The following is a 25,480-nucleotide window of genomic DNA, read 5'->3' on the forward strand; positions in this document are numbered from 1 at the left end:
AGAATGCTGCAGCTCGTGTACTCACAAAAACTAAGAAAAGAGATCACATGACTCCTGTATTAGCTGCTCTGCACTGGCTCCCTGTAAAATCAAGAATCACATTAATAATTCTTAATTAATTGAACCAGGTTGTTTATGTTGGTAATAAAGTAATACTATGAACCAGGTTGTTAGAAAAAAAAATCAGACACATTGTGACTTTATTTTGCTTTTTTTATTTAAAAAGTGAAAGAGAGAAAAGCTCATTACTTTTGTCTTATTAATAATCTCCTCTTCAGTAATTTGTGTCAGTATGCAACACTTCTTACACACAATGATCAGAGAATTAAACGTTTTGCATTCGACACCCAGATCTTTAAAGGGAAAACAAGTCTCTTTGTATGTGGATGTCCAATCAAAGTTCATGGTAAATATCGTTAATTGAAGCAATAAATTGCTGAGAAAGCTTATTTTGTTCCTGCTCGTGGAACCAAGCCGGCAGTGCCTACATGTACCAGGATGCATTGCACTAGCTTCTGTCCAACGTGCCCTTTAAGCTTTTATTGGTGCACAAAGAGCAAACTCCACTCCACAATCACTCGTCCCTACCACGGCCTCACTTGTCCAAATAAGGTCACTTCCGTTCACTTATTGCGTTCATAAAATACACTGCACTCATATTGCAATACTGGAGCACGGCGCCCCCTGGCTACCGGAACAGATATTGCAGCTCTCTCGGTCAATATAGCAGCTCTGAGTAATCCATTGTTTCAATTGGCTACATTTACAATCGACACTGATTGGACATCCACATTAAAAGGTGCGGATTATTCCCTTTAAGAAATGTGCAAATGCTTCTTATTTATGAGTAAAGGTCGCCTTATTCAGTTGTTATAAGAAAATCAACACAATAATAAATCAAAGTCTTGAAGCATTGAAGAAAATCATTTACGGAGAAAAACCCTCATTGATCAGAATCTGAAGAAGTGAACTTTGTCTAATAAGTACATCATGAGAAATATACATTTATTACATTAAGTGATAGTAGATCTTTCTGGAGGAAATCCAGTGGTTGTTCTACTCAGTGTGATTGACAGGAGAGATGATCAGAGGAGCAGAGTTTGTACCACCATCATTAAGACCTGGACTAAAGAATGGGAAGAGTTTCTCAGTGAAGCAGCAGCCAGTAAAGGAGTAGATAAGAGCTGCAGCATCAACGTCATAAAAGGAGACCAGACCCTCCTCATAATCCACCAACACCCCCACCTTCTGAGGCTGAGACTTCAGAGAGAGACGGACTGAAGGGTCAGCACAAGCTGAGTACTCATTCTCATTCAAGCATATCATCCAGACACCTTTCTGAGGAGTCGGTGTGATGCTTCCCTTCCTGTTGATGGACTCTCTCATCACTCCTAAAGTCCACTCAGTCTTTCCTTCAACCTGAACCTCGTAGTAAAATCTTCCTGAAGAGAAACTCTGCTTTGCTAAGCCAATAACACAAGAATCAAATCTCTGTGGATTGTCTGGAAGATTCTTCTTTACATCACCATCTTTAACTTGTTTTCCATCATCAGACAGGATGAGTCTGGGATGTGCTGAATCAGGATCAAGTGTCAGATCCACTGCAGACTGCTGGATCCTCTTCAGCTCGACCTCAAACAGCTTCTTCATCTGTTTACTGAGCGTCTCCTCCAGCTGGTTCACAGCTCTCATCACAGTCCCCTCATATGAAGGTGGACTGACTCTGACTCCAGCCCAGTTCTTGGTGGGTGGAGCAGCCTTCAGGGTCCTGAGGCTCTGGAGGAGGTGGAGGTGGTCTTCAGAGCGTGACAGCTGCTCCACCTCAGTGCTTCTCTTCTTCAGCTCACAGATTTCCTGTTCCAGCTCTTTGATGAAGCCTTCAGCCTGTTTCTCTGTCTTTCTCTGCTTCTCTTTGATCGTGTCGATGAGCTCGGCCTGGCTTCTCTCAACAGACTCCTTCAGAGCGGTGAAGACCTGAACACCACCTGCTATCTCTCTGTCTGCATCTTCCTCACTGAGCTCCACCGAGTGTTTGATCTCCTGAATCTTCAGTTGTCTCATCTGGATCATCTTCTGGGTTTCAGCCTCAGTCTTCTCCATCTCGGCCTTCTTTCCTTCATATTCTTCTTCCAGAGAAACAACATCATGGTTCTTGTGGTCTAGAACAGTGCAGAGCATGCAGACACACGTCTGGTCGGTCTTACAGAACAGCTCCAGCAGTTTGTGGTGCTTCGTACACATCCTGCCTTCCAGGTTCTCCACGGGGTCGATCAGCTGATGTCTCTTCAGACCTGGTCTTGTCAGATGAGGCTCCAGGTGAGTCTCACAGTAGGACTCCAGACACACCTGGCAGGACTTCAGGGCCTTCAGTTTGGTTCCAGTGCAGCCGTCACAGGGAACTTCTCCTGGTTTGGCAGCTTGTTGCTCTGAGCTGCTGCTGCTGGCTTTCTGTTGAGCTGACTGTCTGAACTGAGCAACCATCTCAGAGATGAAGGTGTTGACCTGCAGCTCAGGTCTGGTGTAGAAAGACTTCTTACAGTTGGGACACTGATAGGGGACATTGATGTTCCAGTGTTGAGTGATGCAGGCTTTACAGAAGTTGTGTCCACATGATATGGCGACTGGATCAGTGAACACATCCAGACAGATGGAGCACAGAAACTGATCCTCAGTCAGCTGACAGCTGGCAGCAGACATGTCTACAGTCTGAGGACAACAAGAGTGGGAAAACATAACTGTTATTATATAACATTAGTAGACTCGACAGCATGTGGCAGGTATTGTTTTCACGTTGTGTCATCATGGTGAAATGTGGTCCTGGAGACACCGACTGTTAAGGGAACCAAAGTGGATTTGAGTACTTTACCAGGTGCTTACAACATATAAATGGCACTCTGAGATTCTTGGATGAAGAGTGCCTTACAAATAGAATGCATTATTATTTATTTATTATATAAATGATACATCTGTGGACAGATGTTGTCTCCACTATAGCATCAAAACCATCAAAACAGTCAGTAAAATATAAAGTTACGTTAACAGAAAGCAGAGTTTTTAGATGGTTTTGGTTTAGCAAAGACGTCTGAAGTAAAGGAAGTAGGACACAATTTACACCCGAGACCCGATGTCTGTGACCTGGTGTGATCCCATTGCAAGATGATCTCTAGTTTGATTATTTATTTCATGAAATCCAACTATGATTAGTGAAATATTATGAGGGTCTAATGGGAGGCGTCCAGGAGGCATCTGAATTAGATGCCCGAACCACCTCAGCTGACTCCTTTCAACGCGAAAGAGTAGTGGTTCAGAAGCTCCCCCCTGATGTCCGAGCTCCTTACCCTCTTTCTAAGGCTGAGCCCGGCCACCCTACGGAGGAAACACATTTTGGCTGCTTGTATCTGCAAGCTCGTTCTTTCGGTCACGATGGTCACGAGTTCGTGACAGTAGGTGAAGGTTGGAACGTAGACCGACCAGTAAATGGAGAGCTTTGCCTTCCGGCTCAGCTCCTCTTCACCAACACGGTCTGGTGCAGCGCCTGTTTTACTGCTGCAGCCGCACCGATCCGCCTGTCCATCTCCCGCTCCACCTTACCCTCACTCGTGATCAAGACCTCCAAACCTGACTTTCTCCACCCCCCGGCTGCGCCTAAATATCCTGTCCATGAAAGTCACAAACAGGACCGGTGATAAAGGGAAAGCCCTGGCGGAGGCCAACACCCACCGGGAACGAATCTGACTTGATGTTGAGAATGTGAACACAGCTCCTACTGCAGGCGTACAGAGACCGGATGGCCCGTTACAACGAGTCCGGCACCCCGTACTCCCGCAGCACCCCCCACCATAGCCCCCGAGGGACCCGGTCGAAAGCCTTCTCCAGGTCTACAAAGCACATGTAGACTGGTTGGGCAAACTCCCAGGACCCCTCCAGTAGTCTTGCGAGGGTAAAGAGCTGGTCCACTGTTCCACGACCGGGACGGAATCCGCACTGTTCGTCATGAATCTGAGGTTCGACCAACGAACCTCAGATTCCAATATCTCAATTGGTACAGTTAAGATGTTTGATTTGTGTTAGAAATGCCCTGAACACATATTATTATTATTATTACATTATTATTCAATGTTTTATCTTTGCATTAACCATCAAATCAAAGAATAAAGATGCTTCACGCACTATTTAGTTGTATTTTAGATGCAGGTCACATGTTTCATACTTATTGTGAATATTATTAATGTAATACGCTTTGTCGACGTCTTATTTTGAAAACCGGATGTTGCGTCACGTGGATCTTTCCGCTGTCTTCGCTCGCTCCCGATATGGTTCGCTTGAAGTGTCGAGGTGCACGGACACGAGGTCACGCGCACAGCAGCAACTAGCTCAGAGAAAAAGGTCTGACGGTCGCGTGCACGTCACCGAAGTGCGTCACAGTTATGGAGGCTGGACATTGGACAACACCAATAATCGATCGATACGTTGACCCATCGAACCGGAAGTCAAAGGGGAGTCCGCTGTCAGCAGGACCAGTTTATCTGCTGCTCCTTCTTTGATCCGGATCCTGGTTTTAACTCCCTGAGCACACATGGAGGACTCACCAGTGTTGGTTCAGAGACTCTGTTGTTGTTGTTGTTGTTGTTGTTGTTGTTGTTGTTGTTGATCAGGTGAATGTTTCTGACTGCAGCTGCTCTCAGACTAACTTCACTTTCGTTTCAGGAGAAGTGACTCTGCGGCTCCTTCTCTTTCAGAGAGGCTCCTCCTCTTTCAGAGAGGCCCCTCCTCTTTCAGAGAGGCCCCTCCCCTCTGAACGAGCTTTAGATGATGATGATGATGATGATGAAGGATTACACGAAGTCCCTCTATGGGTTTAAAGCTCATGTTAGATGTAAAAACATCAAAGCACCAGAAACCTCAAACAAAGTGCATGTACAAAGTGAGCAGAGTCACCTGTTAGATAGGTGTGATCATATAAATGCTTATATATTGTTATAATGTTATAATCATTTATTATGGAAACGATGTATGTGGAGACATGAACTAGAGGCTGCAGTGTGTGGTGAGCTCCTCTAGAGGGCGCCCTCACACAGGCTGCAGTGTGTGGTGAGCTCCTCTAGAGGGCGCCCTCACACAGGCTGCAGTGTGTGGTGAGCTCCTCTAGAGGGCGCCCTCACACAGGCTGCAGTGTGTGGTGAGCTCCTCTAGAGGGCGCCCTCACACAGGCTGCAGTGTGTGGTGAGCTCCTCTAGAGGGCGCCCTCACACAGGCTGTAGTGTGTGGTGAGCTCCTCTAGAGGGCGCCCTCACACAGGCTGCAGTGTGTGGTGAGCTCCTCTAGAGGGCGCCCTCACTCAGCCTCTACTAACTGGGAGCACTGGTTCAGTGTTCACATCAGCTGTTTTTATTTAAAACACAAAGAGAGAAAACGTCACACATGTACAAGTTATATAACTTTAAACTTTACAATTAAAAGAAAATCAATCAACTTCCACCTTTTTATGAAAATGTCTATAATTTCTATTGTTTACGTTATTTCTAATAATAAATAATGTAATACATTTTCTAATTGTTATATAGCTTTTAATAATGACATATAGTTAGTTATAATATATAAAACATTGAATAATGAGATCAAACAACTAAAAGACCCATTTATATTTATTTTATATTTTTAATGTTTCTTTCGGTTCCAGCTCTCATGTTGCTTCCATTGTCCAATCAAAGATCGTCTCTGCTTGAAGAGGCATCACTCCTTTAGAAACTTCACCCCTACTGACTAACTGTGTTATTTTGAGGAAGTTGTTTATTAGCATAGCTTTTGAGTGTTTTTTGCTGACATGTTTGTAGTTCTGTAATATATTGTAGTATTTCCATTGTATGTTAGTTTATAGTCTACTACACCTCAGAGGGAAACATTGTACTTTTACTGATCTGATATAATGTAGTACTATACTACTTTATATTAATAATGAGCTGTTAAAGTCCGACTTTAAAGTTCTCCTTGCAGGTGACCTCACTGACCGGCTTGAATCCATCACATTGGAACGCTGGTTTGATTGTGATGATGTCGTTTATTCATAAGTTGAGTTTGACCAAGATTTTTTTTATTAAACCTGTGTTTATTTAATCACATTAATAAAGTTGATCTTGTCATTGATGTATTTCACTGACTCCAAATGCCTTTAACTGACAACAGAGACCAAGTTCTACCAACGGCTTGAACGGCAATAATGTTTTAGTCTGTTAGAGGTCCAAATAAATAAAAATAGTACAATGCTGATGACATTGAACAATCTTGTCTTTATTTATGATGAAACAGTAAAATGAACTTAGGTAAAACACGTTAAAAGGGCTTGTTGGTCAGATTGATCCAACTCCTCATGATGTTGTTTGGAAGCTCCTGGAAGAAGAGGACGGCGGTCTTCTTCCTCTCCCGCTCGGTGACTTCCTGCTGGCGCCCGCCGAGGTTTCCCATCACCTGGTCGGCCATCAGCTTGCTGTAGAGGTCCATGACGGCCTCGAACTTCTCGCCCGACGCCGCCCGGTCGGAGGTGGACGAGCCGGCGGTGGACGGGCCGGCGGTGGTGCTCTGGACCTGGATGGTGTGACCCATCCCCCAGGACGGCGGCGGGGAGATGAGCGACGTCAGCAGGCGCCTCACGGCCTCCTCGATGAACGCGTGCACCTGGTCGGTGGGCACGACACCGACGCGGTTCCTCGCGGGCTGGCTGAGCTCCGAGTCCGACCACGACCTCCTGCCGGGGGCCAGCGGCCTGGAGGGGCCCCGAGCCCGTCGGTGGAACATGCCTGGGAACTTGTCGGCCAGCAGCTCGGAGATGGCGTACAGCTTGTCCTGGCGGATCAGCTCCTCCAGCCCCAACAGCGCCGCCTCCCCGTCCACGCCGCCATGGTCCTGTCTCAGCAGGGGCTCGGTCTGGTCCAGGAGAGACTGCACCACGCTCGCCATGTTGTTGTCGGCGCCGCCCTCGCTGTCCTCTCCGCTCTCGTCGGACAAAGACCCGCTTGACTTCTCCTCCTCCGACAGTCTGTCCGAAGCCTCTTTGCAGGATTTCAAAAAGAAGCGCAGCGTCTCCCGCAGGTACACCTTGAGCCTGGACGCCGTGGAGGTCACCTGTTCCTCCGACACGGTGGTGTTTTCGGACCTCTGCCACGGGAAGGACACCTTCCTAGCCGGCGACTGGCACATCTTCTTCACTGTTGCCACCACGATGTCGAGCATCTCGCAGGCCACCGCGGAGGGTTGAGGCAGGTAGGCCACCTTCTTGCAGAAATATATGGAAAACTTGACCAGCGAGTTCATGAGGAACTTCTTCAGGACGCCAAGGCAGGCGTCGCGAAACCTGTGGGACGACAGGTCCCTGGCGACCTGCTCGGAGGACACGGTCAGCGGGTAGGTCGGCGCCGTGTCCCGGACCGGTGATCCGTGTCTTCTCTTGAAGACCCCTCTCACTTTCTCCAGTTTCTCGTGGAGCGAGCACCCGCCGCTGCAGCCGCCGAAGCCGTCCATGCTGTCCACGCTGTCCACGTCGGACCCGTTCTCTTCTTCCTCTCGCGCCTCCTCTTTCCTTGTGGATCTCATCTTGCAGGCCAAGCTTTTCAGGATCCTGCAAGCAGCACATTCGGACTTCTCTCCTGCTTCCGTCGACTCCCAAGAGGAGTCGTCCAGGCTCTGAGCGATGACGTAGACCATCTTCTGCGTGGCCGGGTCCAAGTAATGTTCGACGTCATCCCACGGAGACGCCTCGGCGACGCCTTCCTCGGCGACGCCTTCCTCGGCGACGCCTTCCTCTGCGACGCCTTCCTCGGCGACGTCTTCCTCGGCGACGCCTTCCTCGGCGACGCCTTCCTCGGCGACGTCTTCATCAGCGACGCCTTCCTCGGCGACGTCTTCCTCGGCTACGTCTTCCTCAGTGACGTCTTCCTCGGCGGGTTTCTCCGTCGGAAGGGAGGATCTGCAAAGGAACAAGGCGTTATTGATTGGGTTAATCACGCTTGGCAATTTCTTAAAACGATAGTTAAAATCACACATTGGCCACATTTGCGACAGCGCTGCAATTAACTAATTTAATTAGTATGTTCTTTGAACGTAACCTGAGCCGCCCCAAGAGACGTCCGTAAAGTACAAGATGTAGATCTAAAATGTCTTATCTATATTAGATAAAGTGCCCTTTTAGATACACATGACAAAGTGCCCTCTTAGATGCCCTTATGGTAGATAAACATGACAAAGTGCCCTCTTAGATGCCCTTATGGTAGATAAACATGTTTAAATGCCCTCTTAGATGCCCCTATGGTAGATAAACATGACAAAGTGCCCTCTTAGATGCCCTTATGGTAGATACACATGGCAAAGTGCCCTCTTAGATGCCTCTATGGTAGATAAACATGACAAAGTGCCCTCTTAGATGCCCTTATAAGTGCCCTCTTAGATGCCCCTATGGTAGATAAACATGACAAAGTGGCCTCTTAGATGCCATTATGGTAGATAAACATGGCAAAGTGCCCTCTTAGATGCCTCTATGGTAGATAAACATGACAAAGTGGCCTCTTAGATGCCATTATGGTAGATAAACATGACAAAGTGCCCTCTTAGATGCCTCTATGGTAGATAAACATGATAAAGTGCCCTCTTAGATGCCCTTATGGTAGATACACATGGCAAAGTGCCCTCTTAGATGCCTCTATGGTAGATAAACATGACAAAGTGCCCTCTTAGATGCCCTTATAAGTGCCCTCTTAGATGCCCCTATGGTAGATACACATGACAAAATGCCCTCTTAGATGCCCTTATGGTAGATAAACATGACAAAGTGCCCTCTTAGATGCCCTTATGGTAGATAAACATGACAAAGTGCCCTCTTAGATGCCCTTATGGTAGATAAACATGGCAAAGTGCCCTCTTAGATGCCTCTATGGTAGATAAACATGACAAAGTGCCCTCTTAGATGCCCTTATGGTAGATAAACATGACAAAGTGGCCTCTTAGATGCCATTATGGTAGATAAACATGTTTAAATGCCCTCTTAGATGCCTCTATGGTAGATAAACATGATAAAGTGCCCTCTTAGATGCCCTTATGGTAGATACACATGGCAAAGTGCCCTCTTAGATGCCTCTATGGTAGATAAACATGACAAAGTGCCCTCTTAGATGCCCTTATAAGTGCCCTCTTAGATGCCCCTATGGTAGATACACATGACAAAATGCCCTCTTAGATGCCCTTATGGTAGATAAACATGACAAAGTGCCCTCTTAGATGCCCTTATGGTAGATAAACATGACAAAGTGCCCTCTTAGATGCCCTTATGGTAGATAAACATGACAAAGTGCCCTCTTAGATGCCTCTATGGTAGATAAACATGACAAAGTGCCCTCTTAGATGCTCTTATAGTAGATAAACATAACAAAGTGCCCTCTTAGATGCCTCTATGGTAGATACACATGACAAAGTGCCCTCTTAGATGCCCTTATGGTAGATAAACATGACAAAGTGCCCTCTTAGATGCCTCTATGGTAGATACACATGACAAAGTGCCCTCTTAGATGCCCTTATGGTAGATACACATGACAAAGTGCCCTCTTAGATGCCCTTATGGTAGATAAACATGACAAAGTGCCCTCTTAGATGCCTCTATGGTAGATACACATGACAAAGTGCCCTCTTAGATGCCCTTATGGGAGATAAACATGACAAAGTGCCATCTTAGATGCCCTTATGGGAGATAAACATGACAAAGTGCCCTCTTAGATGCCCTTATGGTAGATACACATGGCAAAGTGCCCTCTTAGATGCCCTTATGGTAGATAAACATGACAAAGTGCCCTCTTAGATGCCCTTATGGTAGATAAACATGACAAAGTGCCCTCTTAGATGCCCTTATGGTAGATAAACATGACAAAGTGCCCTCTTAGATGCCTCTATGGTAAATAAACATGACAAAGTGCCCTCTTAGATGCCCTTATAGTAGATAAACATAACAAAGTGCCCTCTTAGATGCCTCTATGGTAGATACACATGACAAAGTGCCCTCTTAGATGCCCTTATGGTAGATAAACATGACAAAGTGCCCTCTTAGATGCCTCTATGGTAGATACACATGACAAAGTGCCCTCTTAGATGCCCTTATGGTAGATACACATGACAAAGTGCCCTCTTAGATGCCCTTATGGTAGATAAACATGACAAAGTGCCCTCTTAGATGCCTCTATGGTAGATACACATGACAAAGTGCCCTCTTAGATGCCCTTATGGGAGATAAACATGACAAAGTGCCATCTTAGATGCCCTTATGGGAGATAAACATGACAAAGTGCCCTCTTAGATGCCCTTATGGTAGATACACATGGCAAAGTGCCCTCTTAGATGCCCTTATGGTAGATAAACATGACAAAGTGCCCTCTTAGATGCCCTTATGGTAGATACACATGGCAAAGTGCCCTCTTAGATGCCCTTATGGTAGATAAACATGACAAAGTGCCCTCTTAGATGCCTCTATGGTAGATACACATGACAAAGTGCCCTCTTAGATGCCTCTATGGAAGATAAACATGACAAAGTGCCATCTTAGATGCCCTTATGGGAGATAAACATGACAAAGTGCCCTCTTAGATGCCCTTATGGTAGATACACATGGCAAAGTGCCCTCTTAGATGCCCTTATGGTAGATAAACATGACAAAGTGCCCTCTTGGATGCCCTTATGGTAGATAAACATGACAAAGTGCCCTCTTAGATGCCCTTATAAGTGCCCTCTTAGATGCCCCTATGGTAGATACACATGACAAAGTGCCCTCTTAGATGCCTCTATGGTAGATAAACATGACAAAGTGGCCTCTTAGGTGCCCTTATGGTAGATAAACATGACAAAGTGCCCTCTTAGATGCCCTTATGGTAGATAAACATGACAAAGTGCCCTCTTAGATGCCACTATGGTAGATACACATGACAAAGTGCCCTCTTAGATGCCTCTATGGTAGATAAACATGACAAAGTGGCCTCTTAGGTGCCCTTATGGTAGATAAACATGACAAAGTGCCCTCTTAGATGCCCTTATGGTAGATAAACATGACAAAGTGCCCTCTTAGATGCCCCTATGGTAGATAAACATGACAAAGTGCCCTCTTAGATGCCCTTATGGTAGATAAACATGACAAAGTGCCCTCTTAGATGCCCTTATGGTAGATAAACATGACAAAATGCCCTCATGGTGCAAAATACATACACTTTACCACAAAAAATTATATATTACACACAAGACAGCAAATACAGAACATTCTAACTTTGAAGAGCTGTAACAATGATTAAATAATGAATATATATATTCAGATATAACATATTTAGATTTTCTTTCTCTATTGAGTAATCACTTAAAACCAACACATATTTTCTCTTTTAATATGGAAAACCAGGCTCATTAGCTCAAATGTTTCCTGGTGCTACCTGATGACTCCTGATTGTTCTTTATTTGCATTTGTGCTTAAATTCACTGACATATTGCTAGAGATTTCATTATTTGTCCGAGTTTATTAATAAACATTTGAATTTGACTGTTTTTCCAGTATCTGTCTTTTGCATCTCGTGCACATTTAATCTGATCGGCATCAATAATCTGTTCGTGAACAGTGTGTTCAGTATTGAGGACTGAGAGGTGGATCTTCCTACCTCTCCTCCTCCTCCTGGCCGGCTGGAGCCTCTGAACAGTACTGGGCCTGCAGATGGACCATCAGGGCCGGGACCAGCACCTGGCAGACCAGCTCGGACACCACCATGATGATCCTCCTTGACACCTGGACCAGGTGAGCCTGAGTCAGCTGGGAGGGAAGAGCAGGGCTTTAAATTCATTATCCACTGGTCGCGTTTAAATGCAGCTAAACAGAAGTTATTCATTATTATTATTATTATTATTATCATTCAAACTGATTCATGCCTCTAACGGGAGCTGCGAAGTTGAAATCTTGGAGGACAAAACGTTTCATATTAAATTAAAGGTGAGTTATCTACAGCGTTAAAACAATTGAATTAGACCAAAACCAAGTGGGTTTTTAAACTTCTTAACCCATAAGAACCTGGACCCATTTCAGATGAAATAAACCACATAGAACACATTCCTGTGGGTCAAAGATCTGGAACGTTACATGTAACATTGGGCTTTAATGGGACACTTTAAAACAAATTATTAATGAATATAACAAGATTTTTTTGTTTACATTTGTTTTAATATGGTTTGAATTGAACAATATAAAACATATGAGCTGGATATTGAGTCATAATGATGTTCCCGATGTGACGTAGCTGTCACAACAAATATTAATCTGATTTGTTTTATATCAGTTTGTTCAATAAATGTGTTCACAGCAGGTTCAATATAATAAGGGACACGTTATGTGAGCATTATCGTTCTTAAACAGGTGAATCGGACCTTCAGCAACGAAAAACAAGCTTTTTAAATTGAGCTAACTCTCACAACAAGGGAGCGGACATCTTGGAAATGGTTGTTATGGTAACACACAATCACGTGAGCCGTCACATGACCCGCCGAGACGTTCAGTAGTTCAACATCACATTACATTGGATTGTTATTGTGTGTTACCATAACGACCATTTCCAAGATGTCCGCTCCCTTGTTGTGAGAGATCTGACGCTAGTAACGTTAGCTAAATAAAAGGGGTGTGAGTGTTATGGGCAGTTTGAAGCTAAGAAAAACTATATTTACCATATTATAAACCCTTTTACGGCACATCATGAACGTCTGAACAGCAAATGCAACGCAAGCCGTGTGAGTGGCGGGTTTCGTGTGAGTCTGCTCTTACCGGCGCTCTCATGCGCTCCCGGAGGCTCTCCCACTGCTGGGTCTCCAGGCTGTGGATGAAGGAGGACAGTATGTTGGCGCAGAAATCCCGGTCCCCTTCCTCCTCCTCCTCCTCCTCCATCTTCTCCTCCTCCTCCTCCATCTTCTCCTCCTCCTCCTCCTCCTTCTTCTTCTTCTCCTCCTCCTCCTCCTTCTTCTTCTTCTCCTCCTCTTCCTCCAGCTCCTCCTCGTCCCTCTTGCCAAACATCCACTTTGCCAAAACTCTCAGCGCAGAGGTCCGATCCTCTCGGCTCCCGCTGGCCTCCATGTTTCTTTCCTTAAATACACCCAAAGCTCACGAAGCAGGTCCTGGTTGAGTTCACTAACTCAGCTTGATCGTTGGTGACCTGTCCCGCTTCAACCCCAAAGACTAATCAATGTTGTTGTTGTTTCGGTTTTCTTAAAGCATCATATTGATCGCCTGAACCGCATGTTGTAACCTTGACGACGGAATACCGTCTTATTGCCAAGAGGTTCGAAAACAGACGCAGCTAAATATTCTATTTAGATGCCTCTATATTAGATAAAGTATGACAAAGTGCCCTCTTAGATGTCCTTATGGTAGATAAACATGACAAAGTGCCCTCTTAGATGTCCTTATGGTAGATAAACATGACAAAGTGCCCTCTTAGATGCCCTTATGGTGGATAAACATGACAAAGTGCCCTCTTAGATGCCCCTATGGTAGATAAACATGACAAAGTGCCCTCTTAGATGCCCTTATGGTGGATAAACATGACAAAGTACCCTCTTAGATGCCCTTATGGTAGATAAACATGACAAAGTGCCCTCTTAGATGCCCTTATGGTAGATAAACATGACAAAGTGCCCTCTTAGATGCCCTTATGGTAGATAAACATGACAAAGTGCCCTCTTAGATGCCCTTATGGTAGATAAACATGACAAAGTGCCCTCTTAGATGCCCTTATGGTAGATAAACATGACAAAGTGCCCTCTTAGATGCCCTTATGGTAGATAAACATGACAAAGTGCCCTCTTAGATGCCCTTATGGTAGATAAACATGACAAAGTGCCCTCTTAGATGCCCCTATGGTAGATAAACATGACAAAGTGCCCTCTTAGATGTCCTTATGGTAGATAAACATGACAAAGTGCCCTCTTAGATGCCTCTATGGTAGATAAACATGACAAAGTGCCATCTTAGATGCCCTTATGGTAGATAAACATGACAAAGTGCCCTCTTAGATGTCCTTATGGTAGATAAACATGACAACGTGCCCTCTTAGATGCCCTTATGGTAGATAAACATGATAAAGTGCCCTCTTAGATGCCTCTATGGTAGATAAACATGACAAAGTGCCCTCTTAGATGTCCTTATGGTAGATAAACATGACAAAGTGCCCTCTTAGATGCCCTTATGGTAGATAAACATGACAAAATGCCCTCTTAGATGTCCTTATGGTAGATAAACATGACAAAGTGCCCTCTTAGATGCCCTTATGGTAGATAAACATGACAAAATGCCCTCTTAGATGTCCTTATGGTAGATAAACATGACAAAGTGCCCTCTTAGATGCCCTTATGGTAGATAAACATGACAAAGTGCCCTCTTAGATGCCCTTATGGTAGATAAACATGACAAAGTGCCCTCTTAGATGCCCTTATGGTAGATAAACATGACAAAGTGCCCTCTTAGATGCCCTTATGGTAGATAAACATGACAAAGTGCCCTCTTAGATGCCCTTATGGTAGATAAACATGACAAAGTGCCCTCTTAGATGCCCCTATGGTAGATAAACATGACAAAGTGCCCTCTTAGATGCCCCTATGGTAGATAAACATGACAAAGTGCCCTCTTAGATGCCCTTATGGTAGATAAACATGACAAAGTGCCCTCTTAGATGCCCTTATGGTAGATAAACATGACAAAATGCCCTCTTAGATGTCCTTATGGTAGATAAACATGACAAAGTGCCCTCTTAGATGCCCTTATGGTAGATAAACATGACAAAGTGCCCTCTTAGATGCCCTTATGGTAGATAAACATGACAAAGTGCCCTCTTAGATGCCCCTATGGTAGATAAACATGACAAAGTGCCCTCTTAGATGTCCTTATGGTAGATAAACATGACAAAGTGCCCTCTTAGATGCCTCTATGGTAGATAAACATGACAAAGTGCCATCTTAGATGCCCTTATGGTAGATAAACATGACAAAGTGCCCTCTTAGATGCCCTTATGGTAGATAAACATGACAAAATGCCCTCTTAGATGCCCTTATGGTAGATAAACATGACAAAGTGCCCTCTTAGATGTCCTTATGGTAGATAAACATGACAACGTGCCCTCTTAGATGCCCTTATGGTAGATAAACATGATAAAGTGCCCTCTTAGATGCCTCTATGGTAGATAAACATGACAAAGTGCCCTCTTAGATGTCCTTATGGTAGATAAACATGACAAAGTGCCCTCTTAGATGCCCTTATGGTAGATAAACATGACAAAGTGCCCTCTTAGATGTCCTTATGGTAGATAAACATGACAAAGTGCCCTCTTAGATGCCCTTATGGTAGATAAACATGACAAAATGCCCTCTTAGATGCCTCTATGGTAGATAAACATGACAAAGTGCCCTCTTAGATGCCCTTATGGTAGATAAACATGACAAAGTGCCCTCTTAGATGCCCTTATGGTAGATAAACATGACAAAGTGCCCTCTTAGATGCCACTATGGTAGATAAACATGACAAAATGCCCTCTTAGATGCCCTTATGGTAGATAAACATGACAAAGTGCCCTCTTAGATGCCCTTATGGTAGATAAACATGACAAAATGCCCTCTTAGATGCCCTTATGGTAGATAAACATGACAAAGTGCCCTCTTAGATGTCCTTATGGTAGATAAACATGACAAAGTGCCCTCTTAGATGCCCTTATGGTAGATAAACATGACAAAGTGCCCTCTTAGATGCCCTTATGGTAGATAAACATGACAAAGTGCCCTCTTAGATGTCCTTATGGTAGATAAACATGACAAAGTGCCCTCTTAGATGCCCTTATGGTAGATAAACATGACAAAGTGCCCTCTTAGATGCCCTTATGGTAGATAAACATGACAAAGTGCCCTCTTAGATGCCCTTATGGTAGATAAACATGACAAAGTGCCCTCTTAGATGCCCTTATGGACATACAACATACAAACTCACGTTATACACAAGATACCTTTCCTGTTGTAACGTTTCATGAGTTTGTATGTCGTAATAAACCTGAAAACATCTTTAAATTCCTACATCTGTGACGTGATTCCGTTTCTTTTTCTGTAGCGGCATCAATATGTAATAAGTTGTCAAACTTGTGCGTGTGAACGGATATATCACTATTTATCACTCTCTCTGGCAGAAAGCCAACACGTCACGGGACGTGTTCACTGGCCTGAAGTCAGTTTCATTAGAGCCTCCTTCTATAAAACACGTTCTACTTTAGCCTCCATTAAATAACAAAGGCCTGACGAGGTTGTAATACTATGAGCCAGGTTGTTTATATTAATAAAGTAATACTATGAACCAGGTTGTTTATGTTAATAAAGTAATACTATGAACCAGGTTGTTTATATTAATAAAGTAATACTATGAACCAGGTTGTTTATGTTAATAAAGTAATACTGTGAACCAGGTTGTTTATATTAATAAAGTAATACTGTGAACCAGGTTGTTTATATTAATAAAGTAATACTATGAACCAGGTTGTTTATATTAATAAAGTAATACTATGAACCAGGTTGTTTATATTAATAAAGTAATACTATGAACCAGGTTGTTTATATTAATAAAGTAATACTATGAACCAGGTTGTTTATATTAATAAAGTAATACTATGAACCAGGTTGTTTATATTAATAAAGTAATACTATGAACCAGGTTGTTTATATTAATAAAGTAATACTATGAACCAGGTTGTTTATGTTAATAAAGTAATACTATGAACCAGGTTGTTTATATTAATAAAGTAATACTATGAACCAGGTTGTTTATATTAATAAAGTAATACTATGAACCAGGTTGTTTATGTTAATAAAGTAATACTATGAACCAGGTTGTTTATGTTAATAAAGTAATACTATGAACCAGGTTGTTTATATTAATAAAGTAATACTATGAACCAGGTTGTTTATATTAATAAAGTAATACTATGAGCCAGGTTGTTTATATTAATAAAGTAATACTATGAGCCAGGTTGTTTATGTTAATAAAGTAATACTATGAACCAGGTTGTTTATGTTAATAAAGTAATACTATGAACCAGGTTGTTTATATTAATAAAGTAATACTATGAACCAGGTTGTTTATGTTAATAAAGTAATACTATGAACCAGGTTGTTTATATTAATAAAGTAATACTATGAACCAGGTTGTTTATGTTAATAAAGTAATACTATGAACCAGGTTGTTTATATTAATAAAGTAATACTATGAACCAGGTTGTTTATATTAATAAAGTAATACTATGAACCAGGTTGTTTATATTAATAAAGTAATACTATGAACCAGGTTGTTTATGTTAATAAAGTAATACTATGAACCAGGTTGTTTATATTAATAAAGTAATACTATGAGCCAGGTTGTTTATGTTGTTATGAGCAACACTATGAGAACACAGTTATGACCCACGTCAATAACATCATAACTACTGTAGTGTCACGGGCTGTCGCTAGGACAGGCTAGCCTGGGGCGGTGCAAAAAGAGAGCTGGACACAGGCACGTCCGAGGGTATTTAACAAAAAGTAAAGGTTTATTTCCCATCCCACCAGCAAGGTAACGTCCAAACAACAAAGTATCAAAAAAGGTCCAGTTAGACAACACAAAACATCCCGGAGGAGAAAGTGGTTAATTAACCAAACAAAACTCAATCCTGGTGAATCTAAGCTACGAGGTCCTCTTCTTTGTCGTCCTCTTCCAGGTGCTCGTGGGTTCACCTTCCGCTTGTGTCCCCTCTCCTTCCCAGGTGCTCTCTCTTAAGTCTTCCAGCCCTGCCTCAATCAGGTGCCTTAGGCAGCTGCAGCTGGGTGAGCGGTGAGGCAGGCTGGGAGATGTAGTTCTTGCACTGGCGGCCATTTTGTAGCGCCCCTCCACTACCTGTCCCCTTGTGATGCCACACTACCTTCATTAGTGATTCTCTAAACTCAGCGGTTGTCTTTTCTTAACTCCTCATGAATTCTCCTTCCCACCTTTCCTTGACCCCGGGATGTTTTCCACAGAGGTCAAGGACAAGTGGTTAGGAATAGACGTTAGGAGGTCATGTTTTGACTATTCGACACCAGTCTGGGAGTGAGGTTGTTTTGCTTTTCATCATAAGGAGAAGAAACCTTCTGATTGGACCACAGCAGTGGATCACAGGGCTTCTAAGAGTCTCTTTACACGTAGTTAAAGTACAATACTTAAGTACAAAACTCACTCATCAGTGATATCAGAGTACTTGTACCTCTTAAAGTGTGGTGAGCTCCTCTAGAGGGCGCCCTCACACAGGCTGCAGTGTGTGAGGAGCTCCTCTAGAGGGCGCCCTCACACAGGCTGCAGTGTGTGGTGAGCTCCTCTAGAGGGCGCCCTCACACAGGCTGCAGTGTGTGGTGAGCTCCTCTAGAGGGCGCCCTCATACAGGCTGCAGTGTGTGGTGAGCTCCTCTAGAGGGCGCCCTCACACAGGCTGCAGTGTGTGAGGAGCTCCTCTAGAGGGCGCCCTCACACAGGCTGCAGTGTGTGGTGAGCTCCTCTAGAGGGCGCCCTCACACAGGCTGCAGTGTGTGAGGAGCTCCTCTAGAGGGCGCCCTCACACAGGCTGCAGTGTGTGGTGAGCTCCTCTAGAGGGCGCCCTCACACAGGCTGCAGTGTGTGGTGAGCTCCTCTAGAGGGCGCCCTCACACAGGCTGCAGTGTGTGGTGAGCTCCTCTAGAGGGCGCCCTCACACAGGCTGCAGTGTGTGGTGAGCTCCTCATGTATTCTCCACTAGCTGGGAGCACTGGTTCAGTGTTCACATCCAACCTGAAACATCAGCATGTTATCTTACAGAATCACGTTGTTTTTAACCACGTGATTTGGTGTCATTAGAAACGGCACTTTCTACTACTCTAAAGTCTTGTCTCATTCATGAACTGTTCTTCAATAATTTGTGCCAGTTTGAAACACTTCTTATACACAATGATCCTAACATTTGAAAAAATGGTTTCGGAACATTTAAGGAATGTGTACACACTTCATATTTCTCTGTAGAGTTTTAAATGATTTAACAGTCTTGATGGCAGGTAATTGTCACACATTCCACCACATCATAGGTTGTTTTCACCCCACCTTCCTGTTTGCTAACTCTCGTGTCATTTTAGCTCCTCCCACTCTGACCCCTCACCTGGTCCTCCACGCCCATCTCACCTGCTGCCTCACTATTTAAGCCCCTCCCAGATTGTCTTGAGTGTCACTGCTGAGCTCTCCAGCGTTATTCCCAATAGAACTGGTGTTTTAGTTGCGAGTGGTGATACAAATCAAAGGAATATTTATAGAAAGAAATAAACACTACACACTGTACCAATCACCAATCAAAATACATTCATTGTATTAGACAAAAGTAAATCTCTCTGAAGGAAATCCAGTGGTTGTTCTACTCAGTGTGATTGACAGGAGAGATGATCAGAGGAGCAGAGTTTTTACCACCATCATTAAGACATGGACTAAAGAGTGGGAAGAGTTTCTCAGTGAAGCAGCAGCCAGTAAAGGAGTAGATAAGAGCTGCAGCATCAACGTCATAAAAGGAGACCAGACCCTCCTCATAATCCACCAACACCCCCACCTTCTGAGGCCGAGACTTCAGAGAGAGATGGACTGAAGGGTCAGCACGAGCTGAGTACTCATTCTCATTCAACCATATCATCCAGAAACCTTTCTGAGGAGACTGTGTGATTCTTCCCTTCCTGTTGATGGACTCTCTCATCACTCCTAAAGTCCACTTAGTCTTTCCTTCAACCTGAACCTCGTAGTAAAATCTTCCTGAAGAGAAACTCTGCTTTGCTAAGCCAATAACACAATAATCAAATCTCTGTGGATTGTCTGGAAGATTCTTCTTTACATCACCATGTGTAACTTGTTTTCCATCATCAGACAGGATGAGGTTGGGATGTGCTGAATCAGGATCAAGTGTCAGATCCACTGCAGACTGCTGGATCCTCTTCAGCTCGACCTCAAACAGCTTCTTCATCTGTTTACTGAGCGTCTCCTCCAGCTGGTTCACAGCTCTCATCACAGTCCCCTCATATGAAGGTGGACTGACTCTGACTCCAGCCCAGTTCTTGGTGGGTGGAGCAGCCTTCAGGGTCCTGAGGCTCTGGAGGAGGTGGATGTGGTCTTCAGAGGGTGACAGCTGCTCCACCTCAGTGCTTCTCTTCTTCAACTCACAGATTTCCTGTTCCAGCTCTTTGATGAAGCCTTCAGCCTGTTTCTCTGTCTTTCTCTGCTTCTCTTTGATCGTGTCGATGAGCTCGGCCTGGCTTCTCTCAACAGACTCCTTCAGAGCGGTGAAGACCTGAACACCACCTGCTATCTCTCTGTCTGCATCTTCCTCACTGAGCTCCACCGAGAGTTTGATCTCCTGAATCTTCAGTTGTCTCATCTGGATCATCTTCTGGGTTTCAGCCTCAGTCTTCTCCATCTCGGCCTTCTTTCCTTCATATTCTTCTTCCAGAGAAACAACATCATGGTTCTTGTGGTCTGAATAAGTGCAGAGCATGCAGACACACGTCTGGTCGGTCTTACAGAACAGCTCCAGCAGTTTATTGTGCTTCGTACACATCCTGCCTTCCAGGTTCTCCACGGGGTCGATCAGCTGATGTCTCTTCAGACCTGGTCTTGTCAGATGAGGCTCCAGGTGAGTCTCACAGTAGGACTCCAGACACACCTGGCAGGACTTCAGGGCCTTCAGTTTGGTTCCAGTGCAGCCATCACAGGGAACTTCTCCTGGTTTGGCAGCTTGTTGCTCTGAGCTGCTGCTGCTGGCTTTCTGTTGAGCTGACTGTCTGAACTGAGCAGCCATCTCAGAGATGAAGGTGTTGACCTGCAGCTCAGGTCTGGTGGAGAAAGACTTCTTACAGTTGGGACACTGATAGGGGACATTGATGTTCCAGTGTTGAGTGATGCAGGCTTTACAGAAGTTGTGTCCACATGATATGGCGACTGGATCAGTGAACACATCCAGACAGATGGAGCACAGAAACTGATCCTCAATCAGCTGACAGCTGGCAGCAGACATGTCTAAGAGTGGAAAACCTTTGTTAATTTATTAACTAACAATACAACTTTTAATATCGCACAGTAGAATACTTGGATTCAAATGAAGTGAAGAGTGAAATATAGGCATCATCAGCACAATGTACTTAAATGTACTTCACGTCTGTTCAAATTGGATCATTAAATTTGAATCTAATGCTGGATATTTAATTGAAATCTGATGTATCACAATTTTATTGTTATATTTTCTTTTTGTCAAATCTGAATCTTCAATGTAAATATAGTACTACAACTTAGCCTTCTAGAGTAGAAGTACACAGTAAATAGTATACGGTCTAGTATACTATACTGAATTTCTGGAAGAGATAACATCACTTTGTGTGAGTTACATCCATGTCTGTCACTTATCTGTCAGAAAACCCGTATGTAGCGGTCGGGGAACCCTCACCGCCAGACCCAGGAGGGGAGCTCGCTGGCAAGCTCCCCTCCTGGGTCTGGCGGTGGGAGGGTTCCCCTTGAATGGCACATACTTATGGTTTTACTTATGGTATTACTTATGGTATTATTTATGGTATTACTTATGGTATTACTTATGGTTTTACTTATGGTATTACTTATGGTATTACTTATGGTTTTACTTATGGTATTACTTATGGTATTACTTATGGTATTACCTATAGTATTACTTATGGTATTATTTATGGTATTACCTATGGTATTACTTATGGTATTACCTATGGTATTACTTATGGTATTACTTATGGTATTACTTATGGTATTACTTATGGTATTACTTATGGTTTTACTTATGGTATTACTTATGGTATTACTTATGGTTTTACTTATGGTATTACTTATGGTTTTACTTATGGTATTATTTATGGTATTACTTATGGTATTATTTATGGTATTACCTATGGTATTACTTATGGTATTACCTATGGTATTACTTATGGTATTACTTATGGTATTACTTATGGTATTACTTATGGTATTACTTATGGTTTTACTTATGGTTTTACTTATGGTATTACTTATGGTATTATTTATGGTATTACCTATGGTATTACTTATGGTATTACTTATGGTATTACTTATGGTTTTACTTATGGTTTTACTTATGGTATTACTTATGGTATTACTTATGGTATTATTTATGGTATTACCTATGGTATTACTTATGGTATTACTTATGGTTTTACTTATGGTATTACTTATGGTATTACTTATGGTTTTACTTATGGTATTACTTATGGTTTTACTTATGGTATTATTTATGGTATTACTTATGGTATTACTTATGGTTTTACTTATGGTATTACTCATGGTATTACCTATGGTATTACTTATGGTATTATTTATGTTTTTACTTATGGTATTACTTATGGTATTACCTATGGTATTACTTATGGTATTACTTATGGTTTTACTTATGGTATTACTTATGGTATTACTTATGGTTTTACTTATGGTATTACTCATGGTATTACTTATGGTATTACTTATGGTATTACCTATGGTATTACTTATGGTATTATTTATGGTATTACCTATGGCATTACTTATGGTATTACTTATGGTTTTACTTATGGTATTACTTATGGTATTACCTATGGTATTACTTATGGTATTACTTATGGTATTACCTATGGTATTACTTATGGTATTATCTATGGTATTATTTATGGTATTACCTATGGTATTACTTATGGTATTATTTATGGTATTACTTATGGTATTACTTATGGTTTTACTTATGGTATTACTTATGGTATTACTTATGGTATTATTTATGGTATTACCTATGGTATTACTTATGGTATTACTTATGGTTTTACTTATGGTATTACTTATGGTATTACTTATGGTTTTACTTATGGTATTACTTATGGTTTTACTTATGGTATTATTTATGGTATTACTTATGGTATTACTTATGGTTTTACTTATGGTATTACTCATGGTATTACCTATGGTATTACTTATGGTATTATTTATGTTTTTACTTATGGTATTACTTATTGTATTACCTATGGTATTACTTATGGTATTACTTATGGTTTTACTTATGGTATTACTTATGGTATTACTTATGGTTTTACTTATGGTATTACTCATGGTATTACTTATGGTATTACTTATGGTATTACCTATGGTATTACTTATGGTATTATTTATGGTATTACCTATGGCATTACTTATGGTATTACTTATGGTTTTACTTATGGTATTACTTATGGTATTACTTATGGTTTTACTTATGGTATTACTTACGGTATTACTTACGGTATTACCTATGGTATTACTTATGGTATTACCTATGGTATTACTTATGGTATTATTTATGGTATTACCTATGGTATTACTTATGGTATTACTTATGGTTTTACTTATGGTATTACTTATGGTATTACTTATGGTTTTACTCATGGTATTACTTATGGTATTACTTATGGTATTACCTATGGTATTACTTATGGTATTACTTATGGTATTACCTATGGTATTACTTATGGTATTACTAGGTATTACTTATGGTATTACTTATGGTATTACCTATGGTATTACTTATGGTATTACTTATGGTTTTACTTATGGTATTACCTATGGTATTACTTATGGTATTACCTATGGTATTACTTATGGTATTACTTATAGTATTACCTATGGTATTACCTATGGTATTACTTATGGTATTACTCATGGTATTACCTATGGTATTACTTATGGTTTTATTTATGGTATTACTTATTGTATTACTCATGGTATTACCTATGGTATTACTTATGGTATTACTTATGTTATTACTTATGGTATTACCTATGGTATTACTTATGGTATTACTTATAGTATTACCTATGGTATTACCTATGGTATTACTTATGTTATTACTTATGGTATTACCTATGGTATTACCTATGGTATTACCTATGTTATTACTTATGGTATTACCTATGTTATGGTATTACTTATGGTATTACTTATGTTATTACTTATAGTATTACCTATGGTATTACTTATGTTATTACTTATGGTATTACCTATGTTATGGTATTACTTATGGTATTACTTATGTTATTACTTATAGTATTACCTATGGTATTACTTATGGTATTACTTATAGTATTACCTATGGTATTACTTATGGTATTACTTATAGTATTACCTATGGTATTACTTATGGTATTTTTGTAGTTTGGCTTTCTTGAGAAAATGTTACTTTCTTGATTCTTATTGTTCTGAGTTTGTACTCATGGTTGAATGCACTTATCGCTTTGGATAAAAGCGTCAGCTAAATGACATGTAATGTAATAATTCTGTGATGAGTTTTTGAGACAACATTTCTGTGGGTCATTATCGATCATAAAGTAACATGGTGACAACATATTATATATATTAAATGGTCAAATATATATTAATTGATAAAATGTCAACCTCAATAGCAATACTGTATAAATGTAGAGATGTACTAACTTCTAAGGCCTTGCATGTAATGTATTGCTCACTCATACTTCCATATATACCTTATTGTGTGGAGGTGTGGGGTCAACCTATAAAACGTTCATGAAGGCAAAAACGAGCGACACGTATCATGAACAAGGCTGGTTGCTATGGTTACTATGTGATATAATGACGCCTCTCACATTTGATTTCACGTTTGCCCGTCTCGTCCCCGTCATCATAAACCGTCAGAGCAGCGGTTTCTCTCTCTGGACTGTGACGGCGTTGTCAGAGTGCGGTTGAGTGCGTAGAGGCCGGGATCCGCGGCTCATCCGGTTAGATTACATTCTTCACATTTCTTTATTGGGCGCGAGCCATTTTCTAGTTTTGGTATGTAACCTACGCACTTTATAAATGAGATATATTCCTACACTGTATATAGATATAGATATATAAATGATGTCTCCCCTCAGCTGAACATCTGTCGAGTGCACCTTCCTGTCCGAGGAGACACTAAGACAAACCGCTTGTTGTAATACAGGCGAGTCACGCGCTGGTTAGCTTCCTGGTTCAGTATCGGTTTCTGACTGTAAACTACATTTAGTGTCCGTAGAACAGCGGACTCACCGGAGTTTGTGATTCTGCTGTGTTGATGAGGAGAAGCTGCTGGATTCAGGCGAATGTTTCAGAAACAGAGAGACGCGTCTGACTCACTTTCAGGACGTCGAAGCTCCTCCTCTCAGTGAAGCCCTGTGACTGAGGTCTGATGACACTTGAATAAAGGTTCAATGAGATAATCATATACTTTACTAAACCTAACTGAGTTGTGTCCTGTGAAGACAGAAGTTTATTTTGAAAAGACTGTATGCATCAAACATCACTTGACACGTGTTTCTGGACTATTAAACTATTCACGTTACACATGAGTACGTTCTTTGAAAAGACGTCCTACGCGCTTGTT

General features: G+C 42.0%; 3 protein-coding genes across 3 annotated transcripts; all 3 read right to left on the bottom strand.

Annotated features, from left to right (window-relative positions):
* Positions 1-195: 195 nt before the first annotated feature.
* Positions 196-4,768, bottom strand: LOC117732449 (E3 ubiquitin-protein ligase TRIM39-like). Its single transcript, XM_034535394.1, has 2 exons — positions 4,590-4,768; positions 196-2,706 (listed from the first exon to the last, which is right to left on the bottom strand). Exon 2 carries the CDS (start codon positions 2,695-2,697, stop codon positions 1,057-1,059), a length of 1,641 nt encoding a protein of 546 aa, XP_034391285.1. The 5' UTR covers positions 2,698-2,706; positions 4,590-4,768; the 3' UTR covers positions 196-1,056.
* A 1,499-nt stretch (positions 4,769-6,267) lies between these two features.
* Positions 6,268-13,262, bottom strand: LOC117732624. The gene is made up of 3 exons (XM_034535675.1): positions 12,818-13,262; positions 11,670-11,818; positions 6,268-7,960 (listed from the first exon to the last, which is right to left on the bottom strand). Exons 1-3 carry the CDS (start codon positions 13,121-13,123, stop codon positions 6,331-6,333), a joined length of 2,085 nt encoding a protein of 694 aa, XP_034391566.1. The 5' UTR covers positions 13,124-13,262; the 3' UTR covers positions 6,268-6,330.
* Positions 13,263-17,939: 4,677 nt separating this feature from the next.
* Positions 17,940-25,226, bottom strand: LOC117732678 (E3 ubiquitin-protein ligase TRIM39-like). Its single transcript, XM_034535754.1, has 2 exons — positions 25,147-25,226; positions 17,940-21,102 (listed from the first exon to the last, which is right to left on the bottom strand). The coding sequence occupies exon 2, from the start codon at positions 21,098-21,100 to the stop codon at positions 19,460-19,462; it is 1,641 nt and encodes a 546-aa protein (XP_034391645.1). The 5' UTR covers positions 21,101-21,102; positions 25,147-25,226; the 3' UTR covers positions 17,940-19,459.
* Positions 25,227-25,480: the final 254 nt, after the last annotated feature.

The sequence above is a fragment of the Cyclopterus lumpus genome, chromosome 6, assembly GCF_009769545.1.
Source record: "Cyclopterus lumpus isolate fCycLum1 chromosome 6, fCycLum1.pri, whole genome shotgun sequence".
Classification (NCBI taxonomy): domain Eukaryota; kingdom Metazoa; phylum Chordata; class Actinopteri; order Perciformes; family Cyclopteridae; genus Cyclopterus; species Cyclopterus lumpus.